Source organism: Mya arenaria, chromosome 6 (assembly GCF_026914265.1).
Source record: "Mya arenaria isolate MELC-2E11 chromosome 6, ASM2691426v1".
Taxonomy (NCBI): Eukaryota; Metazoa; Mollusca; class Bivalvia; order Myida; family Myidae; genus Mya; species Mya arenaria.
The window spans coordinates 77967613-77980259 of record NC_069127.1 but is presented as its reverse complement, the minus strand read 5'-3'; the positions used below and the strand labels follow the sequence as shown (position 1 = coordinate 77980259).

Below are 12647 nucleotides of genomic sequence, written 5' to 3'. Positions count from 1 at the left end.
TCAAGGTCAAGGTCACTGTTGCTAAAACTGGAATAACAGACACAGGCTGAAGTTCTTCTGTCAATCATTGAAAACCTGGTTTCGTTGCATTGCGGCGTTTCTTGTTTAATATCATATAATGAATAAATTGCTGGGCTAGCTAATGCTATTTGATGTTAAACACCAACTGTAAATAAAGGGTCTTGTTTGGAATATTTTTTATTCTGATAATGTTTTTAACAACTGTGTATCATGTTTTTTGTCAATAGATTATTTTTTTATTTTTTTTTATTAAATTTTTAAAAATAAAAAAGTTTATCTTGCATCATCGCTCCAAAATTTCTCATCATTGTTTGAATCATTGCCTTCTGTGAAAAGATACTAAGAATTGGAATATATCAAAATACAATCAATTAGTATTTATAGCTATACTGCATATTATTTATTTTTTCAACATAATCATATTTATTCTTGCTTCTGACTAATAGTCAATGGTTACTTAATAAAGTTGACAGTTGAAGGCAGGTAACAGTTCAACGTCAGTTGGTGGAAATCATTTATATCACCTTATTATTACATTCTGTAATAATTTAACAGTTGCCAGTATTGATACTTAATATGCTCTTATAACATACTGGTACCTTTATTTCTGTTTTGGTTTAATGAAATTAATGATCAGTTACAGTATTTGTTTGTTTTCAAACAAGTTCAAAGGAAGTTTGAGTTAGTGAATGGTTTCCAGTTTTAAACTTTGATAGTTGTTATGTGGAAAATGCTGGGACAAAGAATTTACTTAGAAGAACATGACATACTCATTCAAAACAACAAAACATGGGAATCGACCAAAACTAACAACATTATGACAATTTTACAATAAAAAACACCTAATTTCTCCAAAAATATATTGCTGGACACACCAGCCATCAATGTACAACTGATGCCAGACCTTGCCATTTATTACCGCGGGAGCCGAGGTCTGACAAACTTTCGTACAGACTGGACTTTGTAGAGGAATTTCATTTAATTTTAAAATGTGAATGTTCCAGGGATAAGGGTTGTAACATGGTAACAGAGGAGAAAGACATTACTTAATATGTGATTGTTATAAGAATATCAGAAAACTTTACATAAGTAAGTATTATACAAGATACCCATGTATGTGGAAATAGCTAAAATTGTTTTCATCAAAGAACTGATTGGTTTTAAAAAAAATCTTTGTACATAAATATCTAAAAATAAAAGCTATTGAAACTACAAATTGGACCATAAATGGTAACTGTTTATTTAAATGTACATGTTTCACTATTTTTCGGTTCTCTTTGTTCGGTTTTTAACAAGGCAAAGTTTGACCATAACTTTTGATAATATTGAATGATATTTTTTTCTCTAGAAATAAAAATTGTAATTCAATTACATGTTTTGTTCTTTGCACATTCAAAAACAGTATTTATGAGACAAATATATGTTTTAGTTTTTAACTGACTTGCTTTAATGAACACTACTTGGTTTGATTGTAAATCCTTTACTTCAACAACACAGTCACCTTCTTGTAGAAGAGTACAAGGAGAAATAAGGAGGGAAATAGTTATGAAATACACCTCAACAATGAACTGAGTAATTGTCTCAAACTATATATTGTTGTTGTTCCTAATCTATACTTCGTATGTTGCAGTTAAAATTACTGTTCAAAAAGTAAAAATTGTCATATCAACCCAAGGTATATACTTCTTTTTTTTGTGCAGTTTCTTCAACATCAATAATGACATGACTATAATCTTATGAGATGGTGTTGTGGAATGTTGTGTCCACCTCTCACCAAAGGGAACTTGGGCTCTGTCACCACCTTTGGGTAAACTTTTTCATGCCATCTCTAAATGGACACCAAAAGGGGTTTCTTGTAACCCAGGAAACAGACTCAAATGTGCTCTATAAGAAACCAACTTTTCTTAAAATCAAGGCAAAAGAAACTAGTATAAACTAAACTGATCATAGAAAAACACTGTATACTTTCAGGTATGGAACAATCTGAGGTGTTGCTTATAGTGGTGGTATCAATCTCGTCAGTGGTGCTGCTTGTGATGATGATGTTGCTATGTGCCTGGTGTTGCAGCTGTTGTCGTCGCCATCGCAGGAAGGCAGAGGAGGATGAGGAGGCATTGTCACGGTCTGTACAGTCACTGCAGCTAGACGGGGAGTCTGGGAGTGATGTACGACATCTGCATAAACGCAGCTTGGATGACCCAGCGGCGGGCAAGATAGGCAAGAGTCCCATACTGGGCAGGAAAACTATACGGTAAGTGGAGTGGCACAAAGGCAGGGCCTGGTTTCACATGAGAAAGTTGCTGTACCTATTTTGACTTAATTAAAGTCGGATTGGGTTGAATCAGGTCCTAACAATAAGCAGATTTCTTCCTCTAGATGAACTATGCATTTACATATTACTATGCCACTTAAGGCATTCACAGATTACTATGCCACTTAAGGCATTAACAGATGACTATGCCGCTGAAGGCATTCACAGATTACTATGCCACCTAAAGCATTCACATATTACAATGCCACTTCAGGCATTCACAGATGACTATGCCACTTAAAGTATTCACAGATGACTATGCCACTGAAGGCATTCACAGATTACTATGCCACTTCAGGCATTCACAGATTGCAATGCCGCTTAAGGCATTCACAGATTACTATGCCGCTTCAGGCATTCACAGATGACAATGTCGCTTAAGGCATTCACAGATGACTATGCCGCTTAAGGCATTCACAGATGACTATGCCCACTTCAGGCATTCACATTTGACTATGCCACTTCAGGCATTCACAGATTACTATGCTGCTGAAGGCATTCACAGATTACTATGCCACTAAAGGCATTCACATATTACTATGCCACTTAAGGCATTCACAGATAACTATGCCACTTAAAGCATTCACAGATAACTATGCCACTTGAGGCATTCACAGATTACTATGCCACTGAAGGCATTCACAGATAACTATGGCACTTCAGGCATTCACAGATTACTATGTCACTTCAGGCATTCACAGATTTCTATGACACTTAAGGCATTCACAGATTACTATGTCACTTCAGGCATTCACAGATAACTTTGCAACTTGAAGCATTCACAGATGACTATGTCACTTCAGGGATTCACGGATGACTATGCGACTGAAGGCATTCACAGATTACTATGCCACTTCAGGCATTCACAGATAACTATGCCACTGAAGGCATTCACAGATAATATTCACAGTTTACTTTGCAACTTAAGGCATTCACAGATGACTATGCACACTTCAGGCATTCACATTTGACTATGCCACTTCAGGCATTTACAGATTACTATGCCGCTGAAGGCATTCACAGATTACTATGCCACTTAAGGCATTCACATTACTATGCTGCTGAAGGCATTCACAGATTACTATGCCACTTAAGGCATTCACAGATAACTATGCCACTGAAGGCATTCACAGATTACTATGCCAGTTTAGGCATTCACAGATTACCATGCCACTTCAGGCATTCACAGATAACTTTGCAACTTGAGGCATTCACAGATTACTATGTCACTTAAGGCATTCACAGATTACTATGCCACTTTAGGCATTCACAGATAACTATGCCACTAAAGGCATTCACAGATTACTATGCCACTTTAGGCATTCACAGATAACTATGCCACTAAAGGCATTCACAGATTACTATGCCACTAAAGGCATTCACAGATTACTATGCCACTTTAGGCATTCACAGATAACTATGCCACTAAAGGCATTCACAGATTACTATGCCACTAAAGGCATTCACAGATTACTATGCCACTTTAGGCATTCACAGATTACTATGCCACTAAAGGCATTCACAGATTACTATGCCACTTAAGGCATTCACATATTACTATGCCACTTTAGGCATTCACAGATAACTATGCCACTAAAGGCATTCACAGATTACTATGCCACTAAAGGCATTCACAGATTACTATGCCACTTTAGGCATTCACAGATTACTATGCCACTAAAGGCATTCACAGATTACTATGCCACTAAAGGCATTCACAGATTACTATGCCACTTTAGGCATTCACAGATTACTATGCCACTAAAGGCATTCACAGATTACTATGCCACTTTAGGCATTCACAGATAACTATGCCACTAAAGGCATTCACAGATTACTATGCCACTAAAGGCATTCACAGATTACTATGCCACTGAAGGCATTCACAGATTACTATGCCACTTAAGGCATTCACAGATTACTATGCCACTTAAGGCATTCACAGATAATATTCACAGATTACTTTGCAACTTTAGGCATTCACAGATAACTATGCCGCTGAAGGCATTCACAGATTACTATGCCACTAAAGGCATTCACAGATTACAATGCCACTAAAGGCATTCACAGATTACTATGCCATTTTAGACATTCACAGATTACTATGCCATTTAAGGCATTCACAGATTACTATGTCACTTACTGCATTCACAGATTACCATGCCACTTAAGGCATTCACAGATTACTATATCACTTAAGACATTCACAGATTAATGTTACTACTGATTTATTACACTGTCTCATTGTATTATTGCTAATAAGAGTGTTTAGTTTTCATCTGGGTCCAATCTGTTGAGTTATGAACATGCTGAAAAAGAAAAGAAAGGTTAAACAAAGTCAAGCAATAAATAAGCCATTATTATAAATCTTGTTGTTTGATTGTTGACATTTCCAAGAAACTGGCTCAGAATCACAGTTATGATGTACTTAAATGGCACTTATCTTTATTCAGGGCCGTTATTAAGGTTATCTATTTATGAGACAAAGAAATAATGCTTCATAAGGCCAAAATATGGTGACTAATATATAACTTCATTCAAGAAATAAACATGCAAAGACTGGCCAGAACTCAAAACAGTTCTTAATATTCAAAGGAAACTTCTTGCAAGAGAATATACACAAAAATACAGCAAGGCCCGTGACTCCGGCTTTAGTAACTGTCGAGTTTTGCCCCTTTTTCAATGGAAAAACAACAGTGGAGCTAAGGGGTGCGGTCTACTTTGCTTTTATTACCAATATTTCTTCAAGGTTCCAGTACATGAAATATTTTTCTGGTCTAATTTTGTTGGTGTAAGTCTGTCTTTTTTTCCCAGGAAGAAAAAGGATCACAGTATTAACTGTCTCTGCCTTATGTGATTATTGTTGTTATCCTTGCCGTTGGCAATAACTTAAGGACTATGTTACAAGACATATTTACATATGATTTGTTTCACAAGTACTGCCATAATACTGCTGCTGTTATCCTGTTGCTTGCTGACTGGCAGTGCAATGGCAAAAGTTTTTAAGCATGTTCAAAAACTTAAATTGTCTGCCGTTGCTAATTTGATGTCCTGACAGTGTACATGTAGTGCCGTTCTTAGCAATGTGATACAGTTGTGCTGCCATGCTCGTACTGATCCCCAAAAATTTCCAAATTTGAGCTCCAGTCCAGCCCCAGCAACCCATATCATTGCGACAGGCCATTAAGCAAGAAATTTTACCAAATACAGTCGAACCCCGTTGGCTCAAAGTCCTAGGGACCGGCTACATAGCCTCGAGCCTCGGAAATTTCGAGCCAAGCGGGAATAATTACACTCAGTATATAGAAATCGGTTCCTTATATCCAGTTCGAGCCAACGAGGTATTCGAGCCAAGCGAGTTCGAGCCAACGGGGTTTGACTGTAATATAAGGTACTGAAACCTGTTTGGCTTAAGATTTTTCAAGAAATGGGGCCATGGCAAAAAAACCCAACCTTTTCCTTGCAATTCAATTCCATCATATTTTAAAACAACAACTAAGCCAAACATGCTGTTAAAGAATTACCAGTTGGTTAAATCAGCATCCTTTGATGTTTACAAAATAACTTAAAAGCACATTCTAAGCTAATTTAGTAGTTATGTATTTTGAAGTCTGCAGACATTCCCTGAAATTGCATGTTGTAAAATGCATTTTAAATTCTTATAAGAGTGCTGTTTTACGTCCTTTATGGGTTTGCGCTGGTAGAAAACTCTGTAACATGTTCGTTTATATCTATTGAATGACCAAATCCAACTGACTTGATGTTCCATAAACTGTCACTACATCTATTATCACAATTGATTTTCCTGAAATACACCCTGCCCTGGAAAATGATCATTTCCTAAATGGTCCACTAATGGTGTTTTTGGCAAGATTGTTGTGGGGGGAAAAAGATCATCACCGCCATTGAATGGGTCTGGAAAATTTGGATGATTTATAATAGGTTTGTTATGATACGGCATTCCCATTTATTTTCAGAAGGAAAAGGAAGTAAGGTTGAGTAAATTAACTCAGGTTGTTAGCTATTTTGAGGCTTTGTGTGTTTGTAGAGACTGACTGATGTGAACTACAGGGGCGGCTCCAGGAATTCGCATTAGGGGTGTCTTAATTTAGGGGCGCAACCTTTTGATGTGTGCCCCTCCCTTAGAACCGAAAGTATATGGCATAAACTGTTTGAATTGGGATTTGGGGTGACGATTGTAGAGGGGGCCCACGCCAGGTGCTAAATTAAAAGCAAATGATAATCAAATTTATGATTTATACTTGAATGGTGAGTTTGCTTCAAAATCAGAACTTATAGGTAATAGTATACATCATGTTCATCAATATTTCCACTCATACTAAAAAAACAGTAATTTTAATTATCAAAAATTATGATTTTATAAAATATGAAAGTTAAACATATGTTTGTTTTTTATTTACCTTTGTCATTGAAAAAAGAAATGTCACAAAAAAAATGTAGAAACAATGTAATGGAGTCTCAATCCAAAACTAGTCCACCTAAATGGACGTCTGAGAGTATTTTGACGATTTTTGTACTTGGCAGATGATACATAACAAATGTCAAAATGATTAGTTTGAATCCCTGAACACTCATTTTCCTGGCGAAATCCAAAACCAATCATACTTACCCTAAGGAATAAGGCAATTTTGTTCCATTTTTGCGGAGTATATTTTGGTGGAAGGCAATGTAAGGGAAATAAATGCTAGCAACTAAGATATGTGAGTCACAATGCTTCTCTCCCTTGAAAAAGTGAAAAGGGAGGTAATATCAGCTAGTCGATTGATCACACTACTTATATATTAAGTCCCTTCTTGTAAACTATATCATTTTGTTTTATTTTCACAGCAGCAAATGGCGGTAAGCAGACAGTGTTTAAGTAGTACACATATAGATGTACTTGTAGATTGTTCAGTTTGAAAAGGGCACAATATAGGTTGATGCATAATTATGACTTTTTTGTTTGGATCATTCAAGTCAAATGAGTGAAGCATGATAATGCATTAAAATTCAATTATTATTTTTTGCAACAACCTATGTTGTGCGCCTTTATGGATTTGCCAGTGCCTTGTCCTGTCAGAGAAGGGATCAAGGGCATTTAAAATCGATCAGGAAACCAATCTCAGGGAATTGATCTGGGAACCAATCTGACTCTTGAGGTCAGTCAGGGGTTACATTCCAACTGACTGCTGGCCATTATCCTAACCCAAAACTCATAACATAAGTCACTTCTATGCCTTTAAATTTGATTTAGGGATGTCTGGTGGGCTAGTATGTCTTGTGGGTTAGTTGGATGCTGACTGCTTTCAAAAATGTAGGAGGGGTTTGAACCCAGAATATCCTGTACTGGGGCTATGATTAAGAACAGTCATAAGACCAAGTCTAGACTCAGAAAAGCACCTTTATTAAACCTTTATTAAATTACAAAGAAAGATCTTTATTCCATTCATTTTACAAAAATTAATGTGAATAATAGTACAATTTTGAATTCAATACAGCAAAATGTATCTTGAGTCTGAACTCAGACTTGAGACTGGTCGTAATCATGGCCTCTGCTCCCATCCTAACAGGCTCATGTCACTGGCTGAAGAATAGTCACTGTAACTCCAGTGTAGAGAGATGGTCACCTGTAGCCACAGTATGTAGTGTAAGCCTGTCTTGTATTTTCAGTTGTATTAGCTTAACAGTGTCTGTATTATCCATTATAAGGTACATGTATTGTCCTGGTCTTAGTATCATTTAGCTTGTTCTTCACTGCATCATATTACAATATTACTTGTCAGACTGAGAAAACACAAGCGTTGGTATCCCCACACAGTGCTCTTGTTGTATGCATCATAAGACGAAACATAGAATGACTAACATTTACAGAAGAAACTAAGGAAACAATAAATTATTCAATGAAATGAATTTTTAAAAAGCAATGCGATTGATTTAGTGAACAATTTGTTCTTGATTTGTGACTAAAAACACACATATTTATTTCAGTGACTATCATCATGAGCATGGTATTAAGGACAGGTGTGTTTAATCTTGCTCATTCTGGGCTAAAAGTCAGCCCATTAAATTTCAAGTGCTTAAACATATTTCCCCACCAAAATGAAAATAAAAGTGTTTTTTTTTTTTAAAAGCTGTTTTTGTTTTGATTTTTGTATCATGGTAAAAAAATGGAGCAGATATTATTTTTGTATGAAAGAATTGGTGTATTCTTAAAGAAACAAACTTTATAACATTCCTTTATTTTCTCCGCATTTTTAAGCTCACATGAGCATGAAATGTGCAAGGGTGAGCTTTTGTGATGGGTCATTGTCTGTTTGTCATTAAGATTTTTTTTTCAAATGAAATCTTGGCCAATTTCAACAGGAATAATCCAAGGATGGTTCTCTTCAAGATTCCTACAGAAAAATTGCTTCTATGCAAACAATGTATGTTTCCTTTGCAAAGGGAGAGTATAAAAAGGTATGCTTTTTATATAAAATTCCAATGCAGTCTGACAATGATTTAAGTCCCTGATAACAGGATCAAGCTTTGTGTACTTTATATTCAGTCCATTGCATTTGTTTTGTTGGGTCCAGCTTACATGAAAACCACTGGATGGAATTTAATTAAAATTCATACATTGATATAACATAATAAGAGGAAGTGCAGTTTTCAGGAACCATAACTGGCTAATTACAGAGTTATTTGCTTTGTTTCTTTTACTTGTCCAGAGAATAATTAACAGATTGAATCTTATAAATTTCAAATTTCAAACAATATTAAACCACAATGAGAGAATATAATGTACAATCGCCATAACACTATTTTACCTAATTACAGAGTTATTGCCCTTTGTTACTTATTTTTGTCTAGAGCATAACTGAAGAATTACTGAATGAAATTTAAGTAAACTTCATACAATGGTAAAGCACAATAAAACGAAGTGCAGTGTACAAGAACAATATCTCTATTTCAGCTTATTACAGAGTTATTATGTCTCCCCCATAATGGGGAGACATACTGTTTTTGCTGAAGTTGTCCGTCCATCCATCTGTTTGTACGTTACAAATTGTGTCTGCTCATGTGTCTGCTCCCTATCTCTTGAACCACTGAGAGGAATTGGAATAACTCACAACAAATTTTCACCATATTGTGAAAATACGCAGAGCACATGTTACAATCAGCTTGGTTAAAAGTCAAGGTCACGATTAGAGATCAAAGGTCATATGACTGCATTTCGTGTCCGCTCCATATCTCTTTAATTGCTTAAAAGGATTTGGAATAGCTACCCACAAATGTTCATCAATCTAGATAATGTGCAGAACACATATTACAACTAGTTCAGTTCAAGGTCAAGGTCATACTTAGAGGTCAAAGGTCATATGACTGTATTTTGTGTTTGCTCCATATTTCTCGATTACTTGAAGGATTTTGAAATAGCTACCCACAAATGTTTACCATACTGAGTTGACATGCAACCAGTTCAGTTCAAGGTCAAGGTCATACTAAGAGGACAAAGATCATATGACTATAATATAATTATATTTCCTAAATGCTCCATATCTTTTGAACTGCTTGAAGGACTTGAAAAGAGCTAGCCACTAATATTAAGAGAATGTGCGGAGCGCATCTTACAACAAGCTTGGTTCAAAGTCAAGATCACATTTTAGAGGTCAAAGGTCATATGACTATTTATTTTTCTTCTGTTCCATACCTATGAACTGTATGAAGTATTTTGAAATGACTCACCATAAATATTCACCATTTTAAGAGGGTGTGCAGAGCACATGTTACAACCAACTCGGTTCAAGGTCAAGGTTACACTTATAGGTCTAATGTCATATGACTATATTTTGTGTTTGCCTCTATCTCTTGAACCGCCTCATAACATTAGTGGGATACATCTGTTTTCATGCCTCTGAAGGTTGGCATATTAAAATCACACTGTCTGTCAGTCCATCGGTCCTTCTGTCCATCCGTGTGTCCAGCTCAACATCTCCTGTCCTGGCTGTAACTTTTTCTAGTATGGACAAATTTGAAATAACTTGCCACATGTGTTTGGCATATAAAGACGTCGTGTACAAGACCTTAGTTTCTACCTTTAAGGTTGTAGGTGGTCATGTCCAGGCTGTAACTTTCTCATGTATGTACAGATTTTAATATAACTTGCCACATGTGATTGACATACCAAGACAACGTGTCAGGTGCAAGACCCATTTCCCTACCTCTAAGGTCAAGGTCACACTTAGTGAGTGAATACTATGAAATGCTGCATATAAGGACATGGCCTATAGGTGCTTGTGTCCGGGTTGTAGCTTTCTCTTGTATGGACAGATTCTAAAATAACCTGCCATGTGTTTTTGACATATCAAGACAATGTGTCATGTGTAAGAACCATTTCCCTACCTCTAAGGTCAAGGTCACACTAAGTGTTTGTTTACTAAGTGATGCTGCATATAAGGACATAAGAGTGTAGGTTGTCAAGTAAAGGTGGTATTTTTTATGCTCAGAGGCAATTTAAAATAACTTGCCGTAATTCTTTGAATGTATAGGCGGTGTCGGATTTGCGAGACCCATGCTGTATTGTTGTCAAGCGATAGGGGAGTTTCAATCCTATGGGACAGTTGTTTGGCACATTAAAGCAACATGTGGTGCACTAAGAACCCCCTCTATGGTTTTACTTAGTACATCTAGTTTCATGTTGTGACATTCAGATCCACTTGTTATGTCATCAAAGGACACAATTTATTTGAGTGCAGTGTACAACTCTCCCACTTCAGGAAATACACATGTGCACCTGGAAACTGTCTTGTTAGATTAAATAAACCAGATACAGATCAAAGAACCGTCAGTCAACCATCAATTGTTATAACTGGTGACTTCAACCAAAATGCGATTGCTCGTCCAATTCCTTGAACATGCCTCACACTCACAGAAAAAGGATTTCCCAGTATTCTCACACACCGACCCATGTACAGAGAAAACTCACTAAACCGGACAAGGTCCGGACCGGGGAAAATTTCCGGTTTAGTGAGGATTCTGGTTTAGTGAGGATTTGATGTACGGATTAAGTTTACTCAAAATATTAACTGAGTTAACCTTTAAAGGGAAGTTGAAAATAGGAATAAAATAAAAACACATAAAGATAACATTTATTTTACATCAATGATGGTTCAAGTAACTTGAAATAATGCATAGAATATACATGTATATTCATTTATATATCAATGTACATTACAGATACAGTTTATATCATTGTACATGTACATTGTACATGTATCTTTACGCTTCTAGTGTGATACATAATGTTCATAATGTCGCCCACTGTTGATTTCCCGATGCCAAAGCGCTCAGCGAGAATCTGAAATAAATCGAATGAAACATTTTAATGCAGTGTAAAAGCGAAATTTAAACTGAAATTGAAAATAAACAGCAAATTCAAAACTTTCATACAGTAAACATACCTTGATTGTAGGCTTAGGGATTTTCTCAGAATCTCTAATGAGATTCATTTTGTCCTCTATGGACAGTTCAATTCTTCGACATTTAGACGGAGGTTGAGACATAATTAAAGCACATGCAAAAGTGATAAACATAATTCTGCGTTTTTATAATCATCTTTTTTCCGAGTCTAAAAAAATAAAACAACTCGCGTAATTTAATGCTTGTTAAGTATATTGATATTTTAATTAACGCACCGCTCTAATTTGATTCACTCATAGAAGTCTTTAGATAAAACAACCCTCCAAAATGATCACTTAATAACCGTTTCTAGTTCTTTATTTTCTACAACAAACAAATTAATGTCTCAATCAATTTTTCTTTTCACAAGTTTGATTAACGTTTGATTATCGCGCGGCAGTCAATCCACAGCGGAATCATCATTATCGATTATTGAGTTATCACAACATCAAAGGTGCAATATTTAACGACGCACAAAGTGACAAAGTGACATGCGATTCGCGAATTCCTAATACACAAAATCATTTTGACATGTTTAAACAAATAAACGTCCGATTTTGCGAGGTAAAATTACGTTGACAACTAACAAATTTTCTCGATTTTTTGTCCGGTATCCGGAATTCCGAGGTTCCGGTTTTGTGGGGATTATTTTACATTGAAAAGTATAAGGGAAAAATCGGGACTCTGAAAAAAGTCCGGTATCCTGAGGATTCCGGTTTTGTGGAGATCCGGTTTAGCGAGGTTCCACTGTATTAGGTTCTTGTTTCGACCATATTTTTTTAAGTATCTATCAGGTTTAGTTGGCATGAGACCAACAACACTGAAAAATTACAGTGACCATGCATAGGTCTCATGTGTTGTTTTAAAACATTAA

General features: G+C 36.0%; 1 protein-coding gene across 2 annotated transcripts in view; it reads left to right on the top strand.

The window, feature by feature from the left end:
- Positions 1-12647, top strand: part of LOC128237392 (synaptotagmin-7-like) — a 226040-nt gene that overhangs the window by 62034 nt on the left and 151359 nt on the right. For both annotated transcript variants that reach the window (XM_052952894.1, XM_052952893.1), the window contains exon 2: positions 1993-2272. In XM_052952894.1, the coding sequence (XP_052808854.1) occupies positions 1993-2272 (280 nt within the window). The remainder of the gene's footprint in view (positions 1-1992; positions 2273-12647) is intronic.